The sequence below is a fragment of the Zootermopsis nevadensis genome, unplaced genomic scaffold (assembly GCF_977971745.1).
Source record: "Zootermopsis nevadensis isolate Lab colony 2312 unplaced genomic scaffold, Znev_1.0 Znev_ptg000010l, whole genome shotgun sequence".
NCBI classification, from domain to species: Eukaryota; Metazoa; Arthropoda; class Insecta; order Blattodea; family Termopsidae; genus Zootermopsis; species Zootermopsis nevadensis.
This window is the reverse complement of record NW_028259142.1, coordinates 4,093,988-4,121,765: the sequence shown is the minus strand read 5'-3', so window position 1 is coordinate 4,121,765 and position 27,778 is coordinate 4,093,988. Positions and strand designations below refer to the sequence as shown.

General features: G+C 39.2%; 2 protein-coding genes across 4 annotated transcripts; one reads left to right on the top strand and one right to left on the bottom strand.

Moving 5' to 3' along the window:
* The first annotated feature begins 84 nt into the window (after window positions 1-84).
* On the top strand, window positions 85-12,168 carry RecQ4 (RecQ4 helicase). 3 transcript variants are annotated; one of them, XM_087346251.1, is made up of 12 exons: window positions 85-192; window positions 697-2,266; window positions 3,234-3,476; window positions 3,873-4,102; window positions 4,642-4,911; window positions 5,308-5,607; window positions 5,905-6,022; window positions 6,293-6,918; window positions 7,406-7,565; window positions 9,313-9,499; window positions 9,826-9,952; window positions 10,758-12,168. In XM_087346251.1, the coding sequence occupies exons 2-12, from the start codon at window positions 784-786 to the stop codon at window positions 11,004-11,006; spliced, it is 3,993 nt and encodes a 1,330-aa protein (XP_087202377.1). In that variant the 5' UTR covers window positions 85-192; window positions 697-783; the 3' UTR covers window positions 11,007-12,168. The 3 variants fall into 3 exon arrangements, with proteins under 3 accessions (XP_087202377.1, XP_021938933.2, XP_021938932.2); XM_022083241.2 differs by having other exon boundaries at window positions 159-550; window positions 10,776-12,168; XM_022083240.2 differs by having other exon boundaries at window positions 159-550.
* Window positions 12,169-12,716: 548 nt separating this feature from the next.
* On the bottom strand, window positions 12,717-19,387 carry LOC147874175 (uncharacterized). Its single transcript, XM_087346261.1, has 2 exons — window positions 18,991-19,387; window positions 12,717-14,317 (listed from the first exon to the last, which is right to left on the bottom strand). The coding sequence occupies exons 1-2, from the start codon at window positions 18,994-18,996 to the stop codon at window positions 13,634-13,636; spliced, it is 690 nt and encodes a 229-aa protein (XP_087202387.1). The 5' UTR covers window positions 18,997-19,387; the 3' UTR covers window positions 12,717-13,633.
* Between the last annotated feature and the right edge of the window lie 8,391 nt (window positions 19,388-27,778).

The window sequence follows — 27,778 nt, the reverse complement described above, 5'->3', positions numbered from 1 at the left end:
TCACCTCTATTCATACATGAATGATTAATTTTACAAACATGAATTTCCTGTCTTTGGGACATTGCGCATTGTACTCTGGTAGAAATTGGCCGATGTTTCAGGGTAATGTCCGGATGGAGACAGCACCTCCGAAACGTCTGTCTACCAGACATCACGACGTAATTCCTATAATTCATCGTCATACTTTTCGCTGTGAGTACCTGAAATCGACGCAGTCTGATAAGGTGCAAATTTAATTTGTCTAGAAAATATACGGTGATTTGAACTGGCTGCGTATATATTCCGGATAGCTGTCTACGGAGTCGTCTGAAAAGTAGTCTAATGGAAGCAATCCCACTATTCTCTTGGTCCATGCGCGGGAACTGCGTAACCTCAACTTGCAGCTGTATCTTTGACTAATAATCGTATTAATAAAAATAACAAATATTACCAATTGACAATGGAATTGCTAGAAGATCCATCGTTTAAGCTCAAATATCAGAAATCAAAGTTAAAAGTTAAACTTTGGGAAAGTGAATTTAGGAAAAAACACGGACGAAATCCTTCGAAGGTAAGCAGACAAACTTAGTTTAAGGTTAGCACAAGAAAATTAAGTGACTTCAGTGAACATCATAATATATACGTTAGATTATAGAAGTATTCTAGTTTCACAGTTAGAATAGGCGATATATTGGACACAAAACTTCTGTATTTCAGGTGGATATTCGTGCAGCATCTCAGAAAGTGAGAGAGGCATACAAGTCCTACTACAAGCTAAAAACATTAGCACTTCAAGATTCCCTTATGGACATTACTTTCTCAGATGATAGCGAAAATAATACATCTTTAGATGTATCAGAAATTAAACATACTGTTGCATCTGTAGAATCCGACAAACTCGTGGATCAAAGTGACCATAGTAGACTGCATAGGATTGCATTAGCAGATATTCAGAATGGCAGTGATGTTGACACTATTGCATGTGGCAACGAAAAGAATGCTCCAGCTGTGCAAGAATGTATCAAAGATGGGCTACATGATCAAAGAGCTGGTGATCTGAAAGATGTTTGGGGTGCACATTTAAATTTAAAATCAGATAAGGCCTCAGATCTTGGAACGAAGACACTTAATCAACGCTCTAGCTCTTTTCACTTCTCTGAGAAACTGTTTGTAGGCTCAAAATTTAGCAAAAAAAATCCAAGGAAATCACGTTCATTTTCACGACCTAGCAAATCAGTTGAAAATGATGGTTTTCCAGTTCCTGTGCTTTGTGAGGACAAGAATATGTCTTCAGAGCTTATATCATGTGGCACTCAACAAAATATTAAGTTACAGTTTTCTCTCGAGGGGCTGATAGAAGAGAAGTTCAAAGTTGTCACTAACTCCAGTCCCATTACAAATCAATCTGTCAGTGCAATCCATAGAGCTGTATTGACTGCTGAGTCACATGAGCAGAAGTTAATTCCATCAAGGACAGTTGACAAAGGTTGGCTCCAGAGATGTACCAATTCTAATAGTTTGGAATATCAAGTAACACCAGTGAATGATTCAGGTATTGAGTCAATGGAATCAAGCACAGTTACTGATCAGTGTTCCAGTACAGAAGGTACACCAAGACTGCCGCAGTCTGTCTCTGATGCTGTGCCACGGCTGCTTTATGTGAAGTCTGAACAGTATTTGACTCTTCCAGATGTTATTCACAATGGAAATGGAAAGACAGTAGCTGCCTCTGATGATAGCGATGAAGATATTATTTGTAATAGTGACGAATCTGAACATGAAGATCACACAAGGATGAGGATAGCTTGTGGCAGTAAAAGAAAACGTAATTCTTTAGATTTAGTTCCATCCAAACCTTTAACCAAAAAGCAAAAGACTTGTTCAAATGATGTACCCAAAATAGTGGCAGCAGATGACCCACTATTAGAAATACCATCTACTGCAGACATTGACAAAATAGCTGAAGCTGTGTTGTCGACTGAAAAATGTGTTGGAAAGAAAAAACATGCTGTGTCTAACAAGTTAACTAAGAAAGAAATACTGGAGAAAAAGATGTCTACAGGTCAAGCCAATGATAATTTTGTTCGTATCAATATAAAGAAGAAGGTGTATGTAAGAGGGAAGAAGAATAACAACTACTCAAAGTACAAGAAAGCTGAATGGAAGAAGAAGAAGAAAAATATGTCAGGCTCAGCAGTTGATGATGCATTTGGTAGCAGTGGGCTGCTGAAGTGCTTTAAATGTGGTGATATTGGACACTTTGCACGCAACTGCCTGAATGCTCAAGGTTAGTGATTTAGATAGAAGTTTTTATTTAGTATGAAAGATTTCTTGCTGCTACTCTATTGACTTTTATTAATAACTGAGGTTAAACTGCACATTGGATTTAAACAGAAAACAAAATATTGTAAGTTGATGCCCAGCATTGATAAAAAGTGTGGAAGTTAAAATATACAAGGGCTTTATTAGAAACCTATCTGAGAACAGTTATTTTGGATCTGTTTGGACCATTCTCTTCCACTTTGTTATCCAACTGCAACAAGTGTCCTGTAAATGCCTTCATCGATTTATGATAGCAGAAGTGAACACACTCATAAAGCAGAGTGCTTATTGAGAAGGTGATACTTTCTCATCTGATTAAGAAATTTCCCAGTTCTTTGTAATCCAAATATTTATTACTAATCTCAAAGAGCTAGCCATTGAACCCTGTTCTAACCAAGTGAATCAAGTCCATTTTCTCAAAACCTGTTTCTTATCTGTTTTAATATTATCCCCTCTTCAACACCTAGGTCTTCATACTTTTCTTTTTATTTTCCCTGTGCAGTCTGTAGTTCTCCCCATCTCATCCTCTATTTGATCACCTCATTGTCAGTGAATGTACCTCATGTAATGTTAAATATCCTCTGATGCTTTCTTTGTCTCAGCACCCTGTCCTCCAAACACCCTCACTCTGTGGTCTTATGCTGGGGAGAGAGACCAATTTTCTTGTGTGGAGATTTAAATTATAGAAATAAAATCTATCAACGGGGCTATGTTGTTAAGTAAGTGTTTATGTATTTCAACTGCTTCCCCCCCCCCTCATTTTTTCTCTTATATTTTTTGTGTAATTTACCTATAAATTGTTTATGAAAGGAAAAACATTTATGTTGACAACATACTTAATTTCATAACTGTTTTCTATTGATTTTTAAAAACAACCTCCCCATGATGACCACCTTAGACATGCCTCTGTGTACACTGTTTACTTCACACAGAGGACAAGTTGTTACCACACGATGAGGAAGGCGAGGATGATAGTCCATTCCCAACCCTAGAAGAGGTTGAAGCAATGGCTGCTGAACCCATTTATGGAAGCAGAAGAAAAGTTGCAGCATCATGTCTGACAGCATCTCGACAAGGAAATGAGCAGAATACAGGAACATATGATATCATAGACTCACTCTCAGCAAATATTATAGAGCCATTATATAACCTGAAAGAAGATGGAACATTAATTGGTGAGCCACCTCATGAAATGTCATGTACCCCAGAGAGTGGGTGGTGTTCAGCATGGTTCTCATTAAGTGATAGAATAGTTTACGTTGAGGAATATCAGATGCATACAGAAGTTTGGCAGGAAAATAATGTTATAAAACAGCCAATTAGATAACTGAGAAGTTGGGGTGTCAACATTAAAATGTATCTTAGGAAAATAATTTGTGAGAATGAGAGGTGGATAGAAGTAGGCTGTGGGATTATGTCCGGTGATGGGCATTAGTGGTAGTAACAGTGTTAAATCAGAGTTTACTACTAATGATTTAATCAGGTTTGTTGCAGAACAGTGTGTGATTGGTCCTAGGAAACAGTAAACAAATGTTTAACAATAGTTTGTGTTGTGTATGCTTGATTTAAAGATACTCCGCCCGAAGTATACGAGGCATTGGAACAGTTCGGTCATGATGGTTTCCGACCAGGTCAGGAGGAAGCTGTGATGCGCATCCTCTCGGGGCTATCAACCCTTGTTACACTGTCGACTGGTGCAGGCAAGAGTCTCTGTTATCAGCTTCCTGCTTATATGTTCGCTCAGAACAACAGATGTATAACGCTGGTTGTCTCACCCCTTGTCTCTCTCATGGAAGATCAGGTTTGTCTGTCTCTATTTTAGATGTTGATATGTTTACAATTTGTATTGTCCACCCAGAGAAGATTCCCATTTAAAAATATATATGATCATATGTGTACTAGCTTCAGATAGTTCTGGGACAGAAGCAAATACAGCAGCATTGTAGCAGGCAAGCCAGAACGTGCTCATGCGTGTCTTTTTCAACTGTCAGACATCATTCGCCATGAGAATGCTATATTTAACAAACAGGTACATAGAGGGGTTCATCTCTCTGCAGAAGGCAGTTTGAAGATTTCCGTCTTCTGGGTTGTTGCGCTGTGTAGTCTGGTCGATGTTAACCAACGTTTCAGAGGTCATACTGCCTCCGTCATCAGGGCGATGAATATTCATCGCCCTGATGACGGAGGCAACAACCCAGAAGACGGAAATCTTCATACTCACCACTGTGAAAACCTCAAATCTTACATGACTGTATTGAGTTTGTTCAGTATGACAGCAATTGATGAGAAGTGAAGATTTTTTAAACATCTCTTGATTTTCTTCTTCTTCTTCTTTTGTAGGTGACTGGAGTTGCATCTTGTCTTCAGGCTGCTTGCTTGCACACAAATCAAACTCCACTACAGCGTCAGAAGGTGATCGAGTTGGCAAAGTCTGGAAGATTAAATGTCCTTTTGGTTTCTCCAGAGACAGTTGTATCTGGAGAGAGGGCATCAGGATTTGGCAGTATATTAAAAGAACTTCCTGGAATTGCTTTTGCTTGCATTGATGAAGCACATTGTGTTTCGCAGTGGTCGCACAACTTTCGTCCTTCCTATCTTGTAATATGCAAGGTTAGTACTACTTGTCCTGATTGTTGACTTATTCCCTTCTTCAAATAAAGGAAATCTTTAGATGTGTATGTATTTGTGTATTATGTTGGAAAATATATGATGTATTAAATGAAAGTGGAAGAGACCATTTTTGGTAGACCAAGTTCATGTTTTTAAATTTGATCTTCAAGAAATGGGATGTGGTTATGGTGGACTGCATTTGTTTGGCTCTTGTGGACATGGTACTGAAACTTTGATTTCTATAACAGGCAAATAATTGAGTAGGTGAGCAATTACTAGCTTAAGTATGACTCTCCTGCATTGAGTTAGTTAATTCATATGTGAACTATGTATCACTGTACCTTGAAAAAATCTTGTAATTACTGAGATTCTGACTTTGTATTTCATGTGGTGCAGGTTCTACAAGAGAAACTTGGAGTGAAGACAGTGCTAGGTCTGACAGCAACAGCCACTAAGACAACTTGTTCCAGCATTGTGACACATCTCAACATTCCAGATGGACAGCAGGGTATAATCAAAGATGTGCCATTGCCGAACAACCTGATTTTGTCGGTATCTCGAGATGAATTTAGGGACAAGGCTTTAGTTATGCTGTTACAGGGGAAGAGGTTCATGTCTTGTCAGTCCATCATCATCTACTGCACTCGACGTGATGAGTGCGAGCGGCTTGCCAGGCTCATCAGAACGTGTCTCCAGGTATGAGGATACGTGGGAATTATTGGGATTCACACACTGTTCATCACAGACGTGTTATGAGAATTCTTATCACCCGTCTGGATCTGTGGCTCACCCTACCTTCTTACTAATTAATGGTTATTGGGAATTTTTTCTTGAGGGGTAAAGCAGTTAGAGTGAATCAGATCACTCACCTCCATGTAGTGCCAAGATATTGAATGAAAGTAGTTCTACCATCAGTCCCTCATATTTGCCTCATTTTTGACATAATGCTCAGGTATAGGCAATTTTACATTTACCTTTATGTAAATCATGCAGGATCAAAAAAGACCTGTGAGCAATAGAAGAGGTCGAACATTGTTGTGGAATGCTGAACCTTACCATGCTGGACTCAGTGCAGCTCGTAGAAAGCAAGTTCAGAAAGCTTTCATGTCTGGTAAGTCTGTCATATTTAAAGTCAAAACAAACTCTTTATAGAGTCCTCATAAAGTATCATGCACTGTGTACAGATATCTTAAATCCAAAATTATGAAATCTTCTCCACCTTAATAGTAATTTTTGTCATTTAATGTATTCATATATACTCTTCTTAAAAGGTGAATGATTCCAAAAGTTTTGTAAAAAACTTACTCATTGGTAAAATATGTTATTTATTATTATTATATGCAAATTAAATTATTTATTTTATGTCATCATTCTTCCATAGGTCAGCTTCGTATTGTAGTGGCTACAGTGGCTTTTGGAATGGGGATAAATAAGAGTGATATACGAGCTGTGATCCATTACAACATGCCACGTAACTTTGAGAGCTACGTACAGGAGGTTGGTCGTTCTGGACGTGATGGTCTGCCAGCACACTGTCATCTCTTTCTTGACTCTGATGGTGGAGATTTAAATGAACTTCGCCGTCACATCTATGCTGACTCTGTCGATCGTTACATAATTCGCAAGCTGTTGCAACGAGTATTTGTTCCTTGCAAATGTCTGCGGTTTGCAGAGTTGTTTGAAGGTGTGGACTTCAGTGAGGATATTACACAGAAGGAGTCTCCTGTACAAATAAAAAATGCCACAGAGAAACCCTTGAATGCAGAGGAAGATCACGGGAATAATGGTCCTGTTAGGAATCAAATTAATTGCCCTGGTCATGAGATGGCATTTTCAGTAGATGATACAGTGAAAGCATTGGATCTGCCGCAAGAGAATATATCTACATTGCTTTGTTATCTGGAGCTTGATCGCAGGAAGTGGATCAAAGTCATGCCCCTAGTGTATACAAGGTGCAAAGTTATAAGCTACAAAGGACCGAGTGCCTTAAAGGCAGCTGCCAAACTTGTAAGTATGTTATACTAATAACAAACTACATAATTGTTTAGTAGTACCTTGAAGTTCAAAATTTCAAACAACAAACCCTACCATTATACATGAACGAAGCCATTTTCTTCCACCTTTAACCATCATAACCCATTTCCATAAGATCCATCTTAATGTTGGCCAATTTTCAGGAGGTCTCGCCACTTAAATCCTTTGGCATTTCTTGCCCCTCCCATTCAAGCTACACATGTGATCCATTGTAACCTTGTTGGTTGTACTACTCACAGTTATATATCTCATAAATGTTGCAGGATAATATAAAATGTTTCACATTAAAATTATTTCCTTTAAGAAGGCATTTATTCCATGTTGTTTATGTCATGTTGATTCAAGGGATACTATAAATATATGTGTGATTATGAACTGCTTTAAACTTTTTCAGTTTAGAGTTATCGAAGTGTGTCTTGACAGTAGCATTTACATGCTTTCTATTCTTCTGTGTAAATAGAGTCCTCCACTAGCTATGGCAATTGCGCTTGATCAGAAACGTGGAATATCACATGATGGCAGTAGCAAGATAGAGTTCCCTGTGGTGGATATTGCATCACTCATTGGTTGGGACAGTGGTATTGTGAAGAAGCATCTGAAAAGCCTGGAATGGACCAAAGGTAACACTGGAATAGAATTTTTGTTTGTTAGCATTCTAAAGGTTATCCGCATCACTTTGGATCCAGGCAAGTGTCTGTCAGAGGTGAAACTCGAGTAGAGGACTATATGCCTATTGGTTGTGCTTTTCACATATCATAGGCACTAGATGAGTGGAGCTTTGTTGGGATTGTAGTTCAAACGCTTGCCCGCCAAGCACAGCTTCAGCACAAGACAAAATGTCCAGAATAATATAGATCCATATGCATTTATTGAAGTACACGACCACAAAACAATATTTTTCAACACCGATAATCCTACTATCTTAAGAATCATCATATTTTAATTCTAGGAATTGAAACCTTATTGATTATTAATTTTTGAGATCGGTGGTCTAGCGGTCAGAACACTAGCCTTGTAAGCCTGGGGTCCCGGGTTCAATTCCCGGTGGTGCTCAAATTTATAACTTGTGTTGGGCAAGGCCGTGGTCTAGGCATCGCGGAGTTTTCCTCCGGGGGCTTCCCCGGTTTCTCCGTGGCATCCCAACAATTACTCCACTCACATACAGAAAAAGGCAATGGCAAACCATTCTGATCATCTCTGCCAAGAATGTATATATGTATGAGCAGGTCCCTGACAACCTGAATAGGTTGGAAGGATCCTGTTCATAATATATGGACCTGTCGTCAGACAGAACACTACAAATAAAAAAATATACATTATACAGTGGGAGTAAACTTTGTTACTTCTAGCAACAAAGAGTATTATTTTTTAATTATACATAGTGGATAAGAGGAATTATTGAGGAGCATGTATCAAATAATGATCCAGGTTTATTGATGTCTGATGTAAGAAACAGCACTTATTAAGTATCATGAGTATATGCATGATTTTACACTTTGTGTGGATTATCTCATTATAAGTTTGAACTAGAGACTTCACTGTAAATGCAGTTTACTTTGCTGGTCAATTTTAGTATATGTGTTGTTGCCCTTTATCTTTATCCACTGTGTTTTAGTGCATGAAGTGTAACGAGCGAAAGTTTTATTACCTCAGTTGTGTCTTCACTTTCCATACTCCTAAGGACAAGCAACCTCATTTAATTTGCATTTTTGTCTTGCTGTAAGTAGTTAACAAGTTGGTGCTTTAAAAATATAAATTTAATTACTGCAGTTATTGCCCATTCAAGACAGGCTTTGAATATGCTGAGGAGAATGTTTCCAGACTGATTGTAATATTTGGAGATGTCACATGGCCACCAAGGTCTCCCAATATAACCACTGCTTTTGCTTTGGTGCTAGCTAAAGACTAAGAAATTTGAAAATTGTTTTCAAGGAACTGACTTTCAGAAGAAATGATGTTCATTTATTGCAGTGAGTGATAGAGAACTTGAGGCATTGGTTACAACGGTGTCTAAATTGCAGCAGTGATCGCTTAGAACATGTTATTTTCAAGAAGTAATGTTGGAAATTAAATTACAGTGATAATGCTCCAATTTGTTAGCCACTTGCCTACAGCAGAACACTGAAAGAATCCAATCCCATTGGCATAGCCCAAGTTTAAATAAAGATGGTGTTATAAAATAAGGATATATCGCCACTTTGCTGTTTCTGTTTATTGAATGTAGTACTGAAATATGTTTTATCTGTATTTCACTGTCCTTTTTTATTTATTTTTATATATATATACACATACATACATTTCTGCTTAAAACTTTAGGGTTTGAAGGGTTTTACTATGGTGTATGGAAGCTCCATTTAATGATTGCAGTGAATGACAAGTGGCGTCGTACAGGAATCACGGTGGAGTTGTATGAGTTGGGTTTCCGTGTTCTGGCACCAGGCAATCTTTCTGCATCAGAACTAGATGAGGCATTGGACACATTATATGGACATGTAAAGAATCTGGAGATGTGTTCATTGCTGCAGCTGAAAACGGTGTTTGAAGTGCTCATGAGGTAAGGGTGCATGATATTCAGTAGTTCTTGGATGTTTGCTGGACATAAAAGGATAATAAGTTAATATTTTTTGAGGCTAGCAGGAATTGTATAGGAAACTAGTACAATTTTGAAACACAATCAAACTTTCATGCTTTCATTTTGACACTTGAGGATACCAAAATTATTGCTCTTCGATTAAAATGGCTTTCATGTATCCTCAGTTAAGACATTTCTAATGCTGTGTAAACCTAAAAAGACTTGAACTGCGTTGTGATAAAAGATTTTAAATTTACTGTCTGAGAGGTGATACAGAAATTCTGATTTTATTCTGTCATATTTTTCAGTGTATCGTATGTGAATTGCTCTGAATGCAGAGACGAAGTTGACATGGATCGTAATGAAAACTTGAAGCTAATGATACGAAGATATTTTGAACAAGAGCAGAGCATTGTGGAAGCAGAAACAAAGGAGGTAATAATAATCATGTTTATTTGCAGGATACTTGATCTGAATCCAAGCCACAGATTGTATAATGTAATTCTGGCTTTTCATATATTCCTCTGTTTCTCCAGGCACATGCCAAATTAATATTTTAAAATAGACCGAACTTGCCATGCAGTCATGCTGTTTACTGTAATAAATTACCAGAACATTAAATGTAACCTTTTTTAAGTAAAAACTTCATACATGTACAAAAAACAAGATGTTCTTGTCCCCAAAGGTCATTTATGTATTTCTCATGTGTAATTCATGTTTGCACCATTTTGTCTTTAATCTTACCAACTGCTGATTTTAGATTTCACTTTATTTTGATGCTTCGTAGAAAATTAATTTGTAACTTCCGGTTATTGCTGAGTGTTTGTGAGTTTAACTTTTCCTGCTCTTTGTTTTCTCTGCGTAATTTTATTTTGGTATTTTCATTTGATGAAATTTAATACCTAAATATGAGTATCTGTTTATTTATTTGTAGTTTGTCCAACAACACTTGAAGTAGTTTCAACTACATAGCATCAATGAAATAGCTGTTAACTTTCTTCAGTGTTTTTTATTACATTTAATTTCTTGCATGTCTCTCTCTACTCTGCTAATAATTGTATTCCAATTAATTTTTAAACCTGACTGCAAAATTCTATGTCATTTACTTGTATTATTTTCCATCTTCCTATAGGAGGACATTTCATCTTGCTTTTGTTATTACTTTGCTCTGATTGCTGGCAGTTCAGAAACTGTGCACATAAGTAACTAGTATGAGAAAAGACCATACTAATTGCTTCAGATGACATATTTTTTGCAGGAAATTCTGATGAATGAGGAACAAGTGGTTGCAGATGTTCGCAGCCTGGTATGTATGTATCGTGATACAAGCTTTACTGGCCGGTCAGTGGCAAGAATTTTCCATGGAATTCCTAGCCCGTGCTTTCCAGCTCAGGTGTGGGGTCGGTGTCGTTTTTGGCGAGCGCACCTTAACTCTGACTTCAGTCTTATATGTAAAGTTGCATCGAAGGAAATACTGCAGCTTAGGTGAAGTTTTATGCCTGCCAGATTTCATTGCTTGTCAAGTGGTTAATGGTAATAAACAGGTGAGTTTTTAAGTTTCTTTCATAAGATGTTGTATCTAGCTGTAGAACAGCTGAAATTTGCTGCTGTAATATGGTGGTCCATATGAAAAGTGAATAATTCTCTGATGATGGAAATAACGAAGAGATGAACTGATACCAAACTAGCATGATGTCATAATGTTTTACTGCAATTTCATGACAGAATTGTATATTTGTGCAGTATAGATGTTAATGAAACAAGTAGATTAAATTGAATTGTTCATATGACAGCTTAAAATACCATATTTGCCTTTATATAAGACATTTCCTTTTCTCAGAGATAAAAATTCATGAGCATATTCCTGTTTCCCTAATTCTAAGGCTGAGCCATATTTTTCACCCATTATTTAATGTAATTATGAAATAAATGCATGTAATTAATGTTTGTTGTTTCACTGGTATTAATGAGTATTTTATATTGATGGTGACATAAGCATTTGTCATAGTAAAAGGTTTTTGTTTGTTTTCTATTATTTTTATAATCAGACAGCCAGAAGTTCAAGTTGTGAATTTAGAATCTTATCTTATGTTAAGGTAAATATATATATGTGACTCAGTAGTGAAAACAAAAAATAAAGACGCTGTTTAACCGTATGCCAGTTTTGTTATGTGGATCATTTCCACTGTCAAAAGCTGCAGTACAGTTCAGTGAAAGATGAATGCACAGCCATGTTTTGGAACCACAGGACTAAGTGTTCATTATACTGACGACATGAAATACAGAATTTCTCAAGGGGAAAAATGTGAAGGCTGTTATGTTTGTGAGATGAACTATGGTGATCTGTAAGAATATTACAAAACTTTTAACTAATCAAATTCTTCACTGATTGTATCTAAACATGGGTAGGATTTTTATACAGCATGAATTTGTATTCAGTTTTTTTACGTATTTTACAGAATAGGAAATTTGTGAAAAGAAATTGAACAAAGTTGATGGCTTATATTAGCTTAATCTAGTGTGTTAAGATGACTTTTATGGGATTTTTATAAAGGAAATGGAGTTCGTTGTGTGTTGAGCAAAGTGGGATTTTTTATGATACTCCTTCAATTGCATTGGATGGAAAATAAATGGAAGATGTTTCATATTGATACAGATCACAAAAATAATCTGTCATAATGAAATCCTTCACTTATTCACTCCCTTGTCCCTTTGTACATTGAGAACTGAAACAGAAATTTCCATTTCCCGTAATTCCAATGATTCAGTTTGCATATGCAGCTAACTCTGTGTGACAGAGTCATTCTCGGGAACTTCGTAGTTCCTCATCTGTTTAAGAAATTCCCAGCCTTTTATGGAAACTGAACGTTCATTGTCATGTTCACATGATCCCATAATTGGATCCTGTCCTGAGTCAGATTAATCAAATCCAGATCCCTTCACCCTGTTTCTTTAAGATACACTTTAATGTTAACTTCCTGCAATCAATTGCTTCTTGACAGTACTGTAGTGCAGGTTGTTACAAAAATAAGCGACATGCCTTATTCTCTAATATTTGCGTTGCCTTTAGTTATTTATTTGTTTTCTGCTCATTCCTGTAAAGTATAAAACAATAAGACACAAATATTGGCATTGCCACAGTTCAACTGTTACTAAACTGTTTCAGCTCAGGTACTGCCCCATGTGTTTTGATGCAGTCTGAAAACATACAAACACTTTATTATATTCAAATATGTTTATAAATGTTGAATGAGATTTGAGACGGGAATCAACCAAAGCATATTTGTCTCATTCTACTGAAAATGTCATCTGCAATCTGATAACAGTATTGGCCAGGACCTTGTATCAGTACGAGTGAGGTTTAGTCCTGCAATTAAAAAAAATGCCCTTTGTGTAATTTATTTTTATTACCAACAGTTATTCCGGTTGATAATTAGTGTTATTTATAATGGTGAAAACTACCACAGAAAATGAATTTGTAAAGTTATTATTACAATTTAAGTGTTTTAAATTTTTAGTAAGTTAAAACTACGTGTTTCATGATTGAATTCCGAAAATATACATATCAGTACATCAGAATGTATTGAAATATGTTCATTTAAAAAAGTGCATTTTGAGTTCTTTTCAGGGTATTGTAGCTGATTTTATTCTTTTTTCTTATTGGTAAGATACAGCAAGTATTTATGTTTGGTCATATATTCTGCCATTTCCCCAAGTATTATTTGCGTGAAACATATATATATTTATAAATCACAAGTATAACATGAACACCTTTATTCAGTTATAGTTATTTTAATGATGCTGTCTCTCAGCTGTTGAGGTTATGTAGATCATGTTCTAAACATGTACTATTGAATCATTGCACTGTTGATCACATATCTAAAAAATAGAAATATGTATTTTATTTCATATAGTTGCAGGCCAGCTGAAAGTTATTCACTTCAGTTCTCACATAAGAAGACTTTGCCAGCTCTCTTAGCGCAGTCGGCACTTTTGAACAAAACTCTACATTACACAACTGTATCACCTTTAATATGATGATGTAACCACCTTTTTTATAGCTTTTCATAATAATAGCTTGCAAGAAAGAAAGCTTGATGAACTTGATTCTGTTTCTCATGTCACTACACTTACTCTTTCAACATAGGTACAATACTTAGGCTTTCTACTGTACACCTTGAGTGCCCTGGCGTCTTGTAACCGACTGATCTTCTGCGTGTTTCTCTTAGACTTGCATAGTGCACAGAACTGGGAAGACAGAATGTGCAGAGGAGACCGGTACCTCAGACAGGAGTCCTTGCAGTATTTGTTGGTTTTGTGGGTCCACATGTGGAGAGACAGCTCGATGAGAATGCTGAATACGGCGAACCACGCTGGGAAGGGAAAGAGGAAAAGCGTGGGTAATAAGAAAACAATAGGACTGATGTTGCGGGTGTCATTCAAGAACTTGTGTTCAATGCTCACAGGGTGGTAATATTCAAAGGTGTCATTACTGTCATTGAACATGTTCGCTAGTTCTAACATTCGGTCATTACGGTCTGTTCGATGTTTCAGTTTGTGGTAGTCGTGGAGAGCTTTCTTGGGTACCTGGAAAGGCCTTCGCCTCTCGGAGTGGATACTGAAACTCTGGGTTTGCTCCACTTCTCCGGTCTCGGCATTGGTCCTGCACGTGATCTGGGCGCGTTGATTGGGCCAGTTCTGCACCGGCTCCCCCGTTTCACGATCCAGCATCTCCCCTCTTCTTGGCGATGCAACTTTTCCACTTGCCATGGCAGTGTGCCAAGATGTGTAATGACAAATCTACAAAACAGGATCAATTTACATGCTTATAGTTCCCCAGAAAAAGAACTAGACTGCATTGTTTGTGGGCACAGTTTTCTTCTCGGGAATAGATGGTGAGACCTGATATTTTATGTTTGAATGATTAACTAATTCTTGAGTTAACTAAGATTCTTCAGCAAAGTTACACGAGTTATAGAGCATCAAATAACTGAGGGTTTTAGTGTCTTTTGAAAGCGATTACAGGTGGTGTGTACTTCCCTGAAGCGCTTGGTAAAAGAACAAGAATTGCGTTCACTGCCTGATGTTTCATCACTTGGCAGTGTTTACTGGACCAAGGGGAAATTATAAAGTGCATAAATGGTTTACATCTGCTTCATCTTTATTACACCGTCTCTTTACAGGAGGTTGGTGACATGTTATGAACAGGATCCATCCATCCTTTTCTCGGACTGGGACCTGTTCATATATGTTTTTTAGGCAGGTGATACAGAAGTGGTTTGCCATTGCCTTCTTCAGTGTGTGAATGGAGTAATTGTTGGGATGCCACGGAGAAACCAGGGAAGCCCCCGGAGGAAAACTTTGTGTTGCCTAGACCACGGCCTTGCCCAACACAAGTTATAAATCCGGGCACCGCCTGGAATCGAACCCGGGACCCCAGGATTACAAGGCCAGCATTTTACATCTGCTACTTTCTCTAATACTTCTTCAGGTAGGTGCATTGCATTTAGCCATATTTGATTCAGTACTGAAAACAAATGAACCAACCTCAATTGCATGGTCGTTTGTTGGTTGTATTCGTACCTTTTCAGTCTGGAAAGCTCGGTAAGTAGAAGCGATCGTCTTGTTTCCAGATATTGTGTGTGCCGAGGAGGTATGCAGGTCACAGAAATATTATTTTGAATGTCATCATTTTCAGAGACACAGTACAGAAATGGAATTGAAAGTAGTACACGAGTTTATATCAGATGGAAGAATGCGACTAAGATCACAGTAATAACATTAACGATTGAAATACGTGCGGTATATGAAACGACCGTCATAGTACAGCACGGTGTGATCATCAATATTTGTACTGCAGTTACGCCTCCTGAGGTATCCGAATACCTGAATACAAAATTTCCATTTTCAGCGTTACTTTACACAATATCACCGGAAGAATTCTTTACTGTATGAGTTTTCGTGCAAAGTGGGCGAACCGTATAAAAGTTGTGACTTTTATAATGTATTAATTTCTCGATAATGCAAGTAGGAATATAGTAGCAGCATATTTTTCATACTATAACCAGTGGAAATGCTTAATTCTCTATTTTTAGAAATTCTTATTATGAATATTGCACTACTCCCCCCCACCCCACCCCTTGAGACTCAGTAGAAATGTGGTGTTTGTATATGTCTCAGTGCAGTCTCGCTGTTGTAATGCCTGTGTATTTCGTACGTATGAATTGTTTTTATAATAAGTTTGTTCCGAATTCTGGACTGAATTTCAAGGATACACATGCCTATATATATATGATGCATTGTGTAACATTAATTGGCCATTATTTAAATTTCATTTCTGACACAAAGTTGATGGGTACGACTTAACAGCCGAAGAAGGAGCCATAAATTCAGCGTGTGATACGCAGCAAGGGATTGTGAAATGTGCTGTAATTATCTGCCATCATGTAGGCCTAATTATTGGCAAGACACTCCTCCAGCTCACGGTCAGGCGTAATTAACAAGAACAACAAAAAGTACTACTGCAGCATGCCCTTTAGAAGAGTGACCTTCCTTTTCAGGATATGCAATTTGGAATTATTTAACTCTTTTTATTTTTCTATGGGGCTTCAGATCCCTTTCATTTCTTCTGTTGAGTCGTGTCTTCTCAGCCAGTGTAATGACTAGGCTATGAGCTGGATAGCCAGGGTTAGATTCCGTGCAGGGCGAGAGATACTTTTTCGACCATGCTGTCCATAGCAGCTGTGGGGCCCACACATGGAACCCACTGGGGGTAAAGTGACCTCTGTCTAGTACTGAGGCTATCTCTTCGACTTCCCCATACATCTTCATGGTGTCATGCTTAACTTAAGGAGAGGAATATTTTTACCTCATCTTCTAACTGTTGAATTACCAGGGGGTCCATTACGTGCCCCACGGCTACCTCTTTATTATTTTCGGCAACAGCTTTCGTTCCCGAGAATCCAATATGTTTACTACAAAATTTAAAATATTAAAGAGGGAACTGATTTGAAGCTGAGATTGTCTAAGTGGTATTTAAAATTTAGCCTTTACCTCAAAGAAAACACTTCACTATTACAAAGATCAGCTGGTAAATGCTGTTTAAGAAAATAGTCATATGAAAGCCATCAATACTCACTGTGTTTTAAATGGTTAACGAATTCTATATTTATAAAAAAAATCAGGACGTAATTCGACTTCTTTCGGTCCCAAATAACTCCAGTATTAGGTATTATTCTTTCATCCTCGCATAATAAAAAGTAGTGCATGAGGAAAAGATAGGCGTATAATCCCAACATTGTCTTGCATTGTACTACATCAAAACGTATATTGTAGGATGTGAATTTTTCACCTCGATGTGAGTGTGGTCTTACGGTTTGTTGCGTCATAAAGTCTTTTACGAGGGTCGCTCATTAAGTAATGCCCCACATTTTTTTTCTCAGCCAATAATGAAGATAGAAAAGTGTACTTTTACATGCTTGAGATTTGATGTTTCCCGCGTTCGTGTACGGAGTTTCAAATGATTCCAACCGATAGCGGAGCTGTAGTGAACTGTTAAAATGGCGTCTGTGAACGACACTCGTTACAAGCAACGAGCTGTAATTGAATTCCTTGTTGCTGAAAAAGAAACGGTGGTGAACATTCATAAACGTTTGTGTGCTGTGTATGGAAGCTGTGCAGTCGATAGGAGCACCGTTGGTCGCTGGGCTAAGAGAGTTAAAGCTTCAGGAAGTGAAGAAACCGAGCTCCGTGATCTGCCGCGCTCTGGGCGTCCTGCCACAGCCACCACTCCAGACATGTTGAACCGCGCGGATGCCATTATTCGTGAGGATCGGCGCATCACAACTCGACAATTGGCCCAACAGCTTTCAGTCAGCAATGGAAGTGTGATTGCAATTATCCAGGCTCTCGCATATTCGAAGGTGTGCGCAAGATGGGTTCCACGAAGTCTCACGGCAGACCACAGGATTCAAAGGAAAACGATTTCTTCTGAATTGTTGGAGCGTTTTGATGCTGAGGGAGAGGTCTTTCTGTCCCGGATCATTACAGGTGATGAAACCTGGATACACCACTTTGAGCCAGAGACAAAAAGGCAGTCAATGGAGTGGCATCATCCTCAATCACCGAGAAAGAAGAAATTCAAGACAACTCCCTCCGCCGGAAAAGTCATGATGACTGTCTTTTGGGACAGTGATGGGGTCATTCTTGTGGATGTGATGCCAAGAGGTGCGACCATCAATTCAGACGCGTACATCAGGACCCTGAAAACCCTCAAGAAGCGTTTTCGACGAGTTCGGCCTCACAAGCATCCAGCAGAAATTTTGCTCCTGCACGACAATGCACGCCCTCACACAAGTCTGAGAACCCGGGAAGAAATCACCAAATTTGGTTGAACGGTGCTGCCCCATCCACCCTCCGACTCCATCTCTTTGGGCCACTTAAAGATGCTATCCGCGGAACAAGATTTGAAGATGACGAGAGCGTTATTCAAGCAGTGAGGACATGGCTACGTGCACAGGACAAGAGTTGGTACCGGCAAGGCATGCATGCACTTGTTCCACGCTGGCGTAAAACCGTACAAGTTGATGGGGACTATGTGGAAAAATAGTATGTGTAAAGGAAACATTGATTTATATTGTCACTAAATTTGAGCCATCTTGAATAAATATGTTCTGAGGAAAAAAATGTGGGGCATTACTTAATGAGCGACCCTCGTAGCTGTATACCAGCGTTTCGGAAGAACATACTCTCTCCATGGTCAGGACTGTTCGAAAGAGGTCTGATAAAATGTGGATCAACGATTCGATGAATTGGTGGCATTATATTGTTCTGCAGGGTGCTTCGTATTAGTTGCATGAATTAATTCATTTTTTGGCGTCTGAAGAATCAAAAATGGAAGAATAAGCAAGCAGCAACAGAGTCACAACCCGTTTTCGCTGGATCTAGAAGATAAAAATTTGCTCTAATTTACGCCTAGAAAGCACGAAACTCGTATAAATAGCAGTTCTAAATCACACATGGTGATTAAAATTGTGTATTGACGAATCATTCCCGTGTACCAACAGTCATAATATCGAACTTTGATTAGGTTTATAGCCAAGAGGCCTTTAAGCGTCCACAAATGGGCCCCATTCGGCATCTTGTGTAGACCAACTAACGTCATTTATAAATTCAAAAGTTAACCAAAGCAACTTTTTGTAGTTTTCTCTCACCTGTAAGCAAATACGCAAGGCTCTATCGCTGGAGGGAATGGGGGAAATTGCGCACAACGTAACTGATGACAGCGGGTGTCCCTGCTGAAGTTCCAACCGATTACAGATCCAGAACGATACCGCCACAGTAACTTACTAGGTGTGATGGTATAATATGTTATCTTATTGCTCATACACATTGTTAAGATCATTCGCATCCATAAGACTTCAAGCTAAATTGCCAGGTGTTAAAATGTTATAAACAGTAATTGAAATACTTACCAGCATACCACCGTAGTAAATCGTCGAAATTGGTCGTCACTTTACACAAATAACCATACACAATCAGTAATTAATTAATTTGAAGTAATTTTCACTACACTTTTACGTGTCTGCTTGGCAGCCCTTGTATATATTAAGCACACACGACATTCGTTGTGGAATTCACACACAAGTGTCTTAACCTGTACCCGGTTTTTCGTTGCACTTCTCCTTATCGATTCTTGAACAACAGTCGAGAAACTTATCACTGGTTGCCCCTGCAGGTTCGTTCAGGCAAGTGGGGAAATGGTCGCGCTGGTGGGTTTTATCCTTCTGCCAGCTACGAGTGTACTAAACCGTGCTGGAGACTGAAGTTCGCATTGCTCGCCTCTCACAGTCTTGCCGCAGGAGAACAAAGCAAATCAAGGAAACTTGTTTCTTTGTATTGCGTGACTGGAGTGTGTGTGTGTGTCTTCGCACTTATCATCCTCTGTGCTTACTTTATGAGTTTCCTGACATGCTCTGATGCCTTTGATGGTTTATTTACGAAGTTTAGTTTCTTAATATACTTTATTTACTAAAGGTTTCTGCCGAAAGTGAAACTGATGCATATTCTTGGAAATTTTCCTTCGTCTCTTGTTTTAAATAATTTTAAAAAACACATCGATGTAGAAGCTAGTTTTGCTTTCATCGTGTGAGAAAGTACAGCCTAATCAGTTAGCCAAAACAATTTACCTCCCGATTATTTCTAGCCGTCCGTACATAAATCATCCTCTCGTCTTATTAACGCAAAATAACCACAGGTACTGATACAGTGGTGTAAAATAATTGACTAAACAAATGAAAGTGCGTGTAGATGGCTGTCTTCTGGGTTGTATAGCGCGGTGTGGTCTAATAGACGTTTCAGAGGTCCTTGCTGCCTCCATCATCGGGGCGATTAGTAAAGCACATGTTTTCGTCAGTCTACCCCAAATGCCGTCGGAAATTTTTCCCACCTTACACTGGCTACGAGCTGGAGTGTCAGGGTTCGATTTCCGGCAAGGCAGGGATTTTTCCTGGCCACAAATTTCTTCTCTAATTGGTATTGATCCAGCTTCTGATTAAATTGATGATAACGGGTGTGAATTCCTCGGGGGTAAAACTATCAAGTCACCTCCATTTTGTGGTGCTTAGAATACGTGGGTTAATGGTATTAAGAAATAAAATTAGTACAAAATTAATGGTCGAAACATGACAAATGAACACACGGTTTTAACCCATTAATTACTTTTAATATCTTTTTTATAATACGTCTTCATCTGAGTTTTGCTTTCACTCATCCTGTATGCCTTTAAGGAATGGTGATACATCACAAGGGAACTTTGCCTTTGTCTGGGCCCTGATTAAAAAGTCAAATATAGAGAGTGGCCACAGTCCCTTATCAGCTGTGGGTAACAAATCTTCAAGGTCTAAGAACAACTATCAGAGACTTTTTATGATATTTGAACGAGGAATAAATGTCTGAAAGAGCACGGAGATGGGCCAGACAGTGGAATTTGCTGCAGTGTCACTGACGAGGGACTTTGTGGCCATCCTGTATGAAGATGGTGTTGATGTTTGTGGATGTGAGGGTGTCTCAGAAAGATGTATGCATCTTTCTGGCACTCCTGTATGTTGCCTGCCTAGCAACTAAATAATTGCCCACAGTAGGTTTGTCGTCCCGTCTTGTGTACTAAATTTAATTTAATTAGTGTTCTGTCTGACGACAGGTCCATATGAACAGGATCCTTCCATCCTTTTCTCGGACTGGGACCTGTTCATATACGTTCTTGGCAGATGATCCAGAAGTGGTTTGCCATTGCCTTCTTCTGTGTGTGAATGGAGTAATTGTTGGGATGCCACGGAGAAACCGGGGAAGCCCCCGGAGGAAAACTCCGTGTTGCCTAGACCACGGCCTTGCCCAACACAAGTTATAAATTCGGGCACCGCCGGGAATCGAACCCGAGACCCCAGGATTACAAGGCCAGCGTTCTAACCGCTAGACCACCGTGGCTTCTTGTGTACTAATGCTGAATATGTATTATCACGAACACGCAAATTAAAGGAAAATAGAAGGATTAGAGCTGAACTGGTTCAGAAGTTTTACGTGTTTATGTTTTACATTATGACCTTAAAATATAACTAATTGATTTTACCTTGGTGCCTGGGCTAGATAGATAATCCCCAACCAAGACATGTGACACATAAACCAAATTTATGTTGTACTGCTGTCGATAACACAGACCAGCCGAAACAAATGCGGTATGATAATTTTCGGTGTCACAAAACATTTAAATGACTTTGTTCCTTAATCCTGACAGTTGTTTGTACGCACTGTTTAAACAGGATGCATTATGGGACGGTTTCGTGTGTCCGTCAGGTGTTCTCTTTTTCGTATTTCGCAATGGGTTTTGGATAAATTTGGCATTAGGGGGGTCTACGTTATAGGCTGTCGGGCTTTGGTAAAATGTGTTCTTAACGACCTTCTTGCACGCTGTATATCCTGGAATTTACGTGAGAAGGAAAAAAGCTCTCACACATGGCGAACAGGTTGGACTGAAATTGAAAATACGTACGTATTTGCGATGTAATTAATGAGACCCAGTAACTCTGATTATATAATTTCGAATGATTCGTTGATAATGGATTCGAAAGGACATGTAAGGAAGTGGTCATGACGTAATTTAAGGTAGTATCCCGACTTTTCCTGGAGAGACTGAGGGAAATCTCGAAGCTTATGATAACCTGTCTTCGGGCCGGGCTTTGAAACCGGGACCTACAAATCAGGAGTGTTAACGAATCGTGTTTCTTATTCTGGAGGTTCTGGGTTAAGTCTCGGCTCGAAACATGCCCTACCCAGTGATGCGAGTGGCATACGTCATAAGTCTTCCAAACATCTCGGTCCCAGTGGCCTGTTACAATCCGACACAAGCGTTTGTGGGGTTATCCAAAGATCTTCGTCCATTTGTTTTGCAGAGGATAATTCCGAATAGGATATTAGGGTTGATAGGGCGTGTGAAGGACATGTTTTTTACATGTGGCTATGTAATTCTATGTGAATTCTCTGATTGGTTGTGTATTTAATTCCGACGTACTTAAATTTAGTTTATAGCGCAGTCGGGTGCAGCCAGCTGTTTGTCTCATAAATCTGATTTAACTTATGTCTCATTTACGTACAGAAAAGTCAACACAGATCGTACTGGCGTTTATTTATTTATTTATTTAGTGTTCTGTCTGACGACAGGTCCATATGAACAGGATCCTTCCATCCTTTTCTCGGACTGGGACCTGTTCATATAAGTTCTTGGCAGATGATCCAGAAGTGGTTTGTCATTGCCTTCTTCTGTGTCTGAATGGAGTAATTGTTGGGATGCCACGGAGGAAAACTCCGTGTTGCCTAGACCACGGCCTTGCCCAACACAAGTTATAAATTCGGGCACCGCCGGGAATCGAACCCGAGACCCCAGGATTACAAGGCCAGCATTCTAACCGCTAGACCACCGTGGCATCTTACCGGCGTTTACTAAACTCTAATTTGTGTGTGTTTTTAACATATGCAGAAAAAAAATTCTCGCTTCCAAGGACACGTTTTAGACTGGCACCTATCTGAAGCAGATAATGTCTAGGTCCCTCGGAATTACTTCATAAACAGGTACTTTACGAATTCAGTTGCCTTGTGCCAGTAGATGCGACCGTCTGCAAGCATGCGTTCGCGTCTTGTGAGCCGTACTTAGGTGACATCCGGGAAGCAGACTTTCTATCTGAGCACAACCCTGACCTTTGACATCAGTTACGCAATTAAGTTCCTCGTAGCCAAAATCAAGCTAAATTGACTTCTCCCTCAAGTACTGGCTCAATTTTACATCTACAATATTTTGCTTAGTGTTCGAAAAGACATCGCGTTTGTGTTTATATTGGTAAGACTGTTTCACTAATCACTTTTCTGGTATATAAGTTTTAAGATCATTGAATGTTAGGATGGTTTTGTGAAGGACGTGGAAGGAACATTGCCTGTTTGTCCTTTGTCCTCCCGGTATATGTCAGTAGGCGCCGAAGAAAGTCGTTAAACATAGCAGGTTAATTTTCTTGTTACTGACTTAAGACAGGCCAAAACCGTGTATTTCTGTATAGACCACAATGTTGTCATAATCATCCGAATATGTGAAGCAGGTTACCGCTGCGTTATCTCTTTCCGTAGAGGAGAATCCGGTTCGGTACCTCAGAATATGTGCCAACAGCCTCGTACCGAGCACTCTTAAGGTACAATTTGGCTGCACGCGACCGAGGCAGGCGACAGAGTTACGAGACCGAGACTGGTCGCTTCCTGCCTGCTCTCTGTACAATCGTATGAAGTACAATTACGAGCGCGAGACAAAGCACAGGAGACCGCTCTCAGACCAGTAGTGTCTCGCGACGGGCTCAGGCAGCACGTGTGTTGTTGAGTAAAATAATGGCAGAAATTAAATTTACTGGTGACCAAGATGAGCAATTGGTAGAATTAGTAGCAGAAAACCGACCACTGACCACCGACAGAAAGATCCTTCTTCACGTCTGGTTTTGAATATTGAACTCATAGGTTTTCTTTGTTTCTTTCGCAACAAATAACACAGCAACACATCATCTTCTTCTTATTCTTCGAGTAACCTTTTTAGAAGCATTTTTGTACTCATTTTTCACAGAATATGTGCACGTATGTCTCAACAAAACAAAGAAAACAAACACTTTGCCGCATGTCTCGGTCGTCACCTCAAAAGTGTGTGGCGACAAGCTGCGATGTGTCCGTCTCCCGACTCTGTCGCCTGCCTCGGTCGCTTGTCTCTGTCGCGTGCAGCCAAATTGTACCTTTAAACACGATCGAGGTTTTAAGCTGCCTCTACGTCATCAAATATAAATAAATAAATAAAATGTATCTTGTAGCACGAACAACTGCACGAAATGCGCGTACGCTATAAGCTCTTCTCTGTAATGACCTTGGCTGAATTGAACTTACATTGAAACTTGTAAATTAGTGGCGACTGTAAACTTCAGGAAAGTGACCATGTTTCCTTGTGTGCGTAAGTCAGATCGCATGGAAACGTAGGCAGCTCAGTCAGTGTGACTGACAAGTTAAGAGTTATCCAGTATTGCTTTTCTTCTGGAAATAAATCCATCGTTTTTTATATTGAAAAGAAGCCACGATGTTCCAAGGGCTCGTTTTGCCCCCGTCTTCAGGTGATGGACAGCTTACTCTGTTGGGTCCTGTAGAAGGACTAATCCAAATCGCATGAAGACAGGCATAACCAGCCCTTGAAACGTCATGACCTCATTATCATACACAGAACGATGGATTTATTGCAGAATAAAATCAACATTGAATGTAACACACCATCGTTAAAACCTTTTAATAGAACAAAAGCTGGCCTCTGGAAGACGTTGGGAATTCTCTCTTTGTCAAATGCAGACCGACTCTGAGGCCCATCCAATGGGTGTCATGTCCTTGTTTCCTTTGCGTAAAGCTGACGGAGCGTGAATCTGGCCATGTAACTCCTCCCAGTTTGGTTTTCTAAAATTCTAGGAGCAATCAATGCCGTTTCGATATTTTCTCATACAGATCATGGTTAACCAATCACACGGGTAGCTTTAACGAATTTCTGCAGGTGACTGGGAAAATTGCGTGTTGTAAAGGCAATCTTGCATATTGGGAAAATGGAGATAAAGCTCCATTCATTCTTAGTATCGGATTTTAAATAGAGATAAGTGGTCGGATTCACGTTACGGCCGCTGTAGCCCCAGGTAGCTAAGAATAGATGATGTTCGTTTTACGAAAGATCTTACATAAGCAGTCATTTGTGGCATTCATGAAGAGCTGAAGTGCTGGCTGAACGTTAGCTTGTTTCGCCTAATCGTTTAACGGAAGGGACCTGTCGTGGCCAATAAATAAAATTAAATTAAAACCTGTAAGACACGGTGATTGAGTCTTGGGCTGACAAAAGACGGTGTTTATAACTGCAATGTTTTGATCTGTGAGCTTGAATATGGACTGGCTGTTACGCGATAAGTCTGTGGAGACGGGTGGGATTTTCGCTCTCGAGACCAAATTATTCACAAATCTGCTGTGTTGTTGTGCACGCAGGCTCTACGTGGGATGATGGAAGGGTTATGATTCATCATCACAAGTGTAAAGCATCGTGATGTTCACATGATTGTACTTGAGTGCCGTGTTTCAGGAATTATTAATACGAGCCTTCCTAGCTGTAATGTAATGGGTTCTCTACCTGCGGCCCGCCCAGGTGTTTCATGAGGCCCGCGTATATTTTTTTCCCCCCATATTGTGTTACTCTGTAATACGATGAAGAAGTTTTGATGTGGCCAGTGCTTGGTGGTAACTATCGCTGTGAGAAACTGTTCATCTTAATGAAGAACTTCAAATCAACAACTAGAACCCGTCTTATCTGTGAGCTGTTGGAGGAATCCATGCGAAACGCAAAAATAGGAATCAAACCTGATATTAAATTATTATTCAAGCAAAAACTATGTCAGATATCTCACTGGTGACTGATTTCACAAATTTTTTTTAGTATTTTTGCGGACCGAATCTGTTGCGATAGTATGATCCGATTTAGTGGTTTTGATAAATTACCGTGAAGTCCTTGTAAATTGTCCTCATGTGCAACCTTGTGGCTCGTAAGTCGATAAGAAGGTCTGAATGTGTTTCAGGGCTACAGAGTTTGGTAACTCCTGCTATAAAGGAAGACAGTACATAATCAGTCACTTACACTAGCCGTGCATTCCAATAGTAACTTCAGTTCCTTATATAATTGTACGACCACTGCTAACAGAGGCTGTTTAAAATGTTTCTCGACGAGATATCATAACCGCATAAATTTGCGTTTTGTTGGGGTCCGGAGGTTACAACTTCAGTCGCCCCAAGCTTCAGAGTCCACTGTGCACCCCTGATCTTGTTAGGGTCCTTCAAAAAATCCTGGCCTCTCTGCTAGCCCCGCCAAATCCGACCCAATTGAGGACCTGCTCATCAACAACGCAGAGATGAAGGAAGATATCTTCCCTGCGTGCAGCCAATGCTGATCACTGACAGACGACGTGGTAGGAGGATTCCTCATCCTGTCGAAACCTGTGTCCGTTTTGTGGGATTTTTCTTATGTTTTATATTGCGGAGATATTCGTTGACCCCTCGTAAATTTGAAAGAATTTATACTTGAAAATCAGCCACAGGTACTTCCAATTCCAAACGTTTCTGGGGTCTTCATTGGCTGTTAGCTGCTGAATGTCTGTACGTCACGGAATCGATTGGTTGAGCTTTAATTTTCTTTTATTTCTATATTTGCTGTCGAATTCGTTCGTTGAAGATGCGAATAAAAGGTATCAGTGTGTTGACTTTAAATTGATCGATCGTTGCAGTTTACCTCGAATAGCTACTATAAATACTGTAAATACTTTATAAGAGATATCATCCCGTGCTATCTTCTGTTTTGCAGTTTCTTCAGATAAATAAGATAAGTGGCAACTCATAATTTGTATGTCCCACAGAAAATAACCTATTTTCAAAATGTTTGATATTGTTTTTAGAACATTTTGTTGTTAAGTGACAGAATTTTCTTCATCTAAGTCTATTATTTATTTCTCCTTGTTCATATGCAGAAGATTTTCTGTTCAAATCCCAAATGAGTAATCTTTATTCGTGAGTAACTCTGCATTCAAGGAAGTGTTTTCTTTGAGGTAGGAACTGAATTGATTACCTGCTCTAAGGCATCACTGTCAGAAGTCGAAACAGTTTCTGTCTATTTCATAATCGCACGTCACTATGACAGTCTAATCAAACTTAAGTATGATAATATTTTGTATGCATAAACTGGAGAGTCGTCTGTCTATAGAGAATAGAGCTGTGACTGGTCGAGCGGATTCTGTGGTTAATTCGCCAGTCAATCCGCAATCCTTCGCGTTTTGCTACTAGTTGCCAAAACGAACACACAAACCGCCCACCGCCCTCGGGGCGACGTGGCCAAACCTGCATCTAAACGGGTCGCTCATGTCTGCGCGTTCATAATTTCAACCAAATAACACAATATTTGCTCGTTTGTCGGATTTTTTGTAAAAATGTTACGTTGGACGCTTATAAAACCTAGTGACAAATTTTGAATTTGGGCAGTTATAAATATTATTCTGTTTTAGAGTTTAGATATATAATTTTAAAATGTGTTTTACGGCGTCAGTAACTTGGATACTTAGGGGCCGAATGACAGGGTAATTAGTGAATAATGAATTGTAAATTACATGTAATGAAGTGGTCGTGACGTAATTTAAGGCACTGTCTTGTCATTTACCTGAACTAATTTAGGTAAACCAGAAAAAAAAATCGTCAGGATAGCCGATCTTTGGGCCGAAATTTGAACCCAAGACTTTGATGCGAATTCTCAAAGAACGTATCTTAATAATAAATGCAGTGCTCTTGTTGGTTGTGATTTTCATTTCAAGCGACTGAGCTGATAGATACAGTAACCTGTTGGAGGTCATATTCTGCACGTGCCTTGTCTGAGAGCAGTGGTTTCATTTATTTTGTATGAGGCTGGAAAAATCGCTTCCAAGGTTAGTCACAGAACATGAGGAATAATTATTTCCATATTTCAGTAAATTTATTTTCTTCATTTATGGAATAGGACGTAGCTTGTTCCGATCTCTCGTCTTCCTTCCACCGTTTCCAGGGGTGCTATGTAGATCGGCTTCCCTTACGTCTTGGTCGTTTTCATAAGTCACATCACAGCCAAGATATTTTAAATGTGACATTTGTTCAATC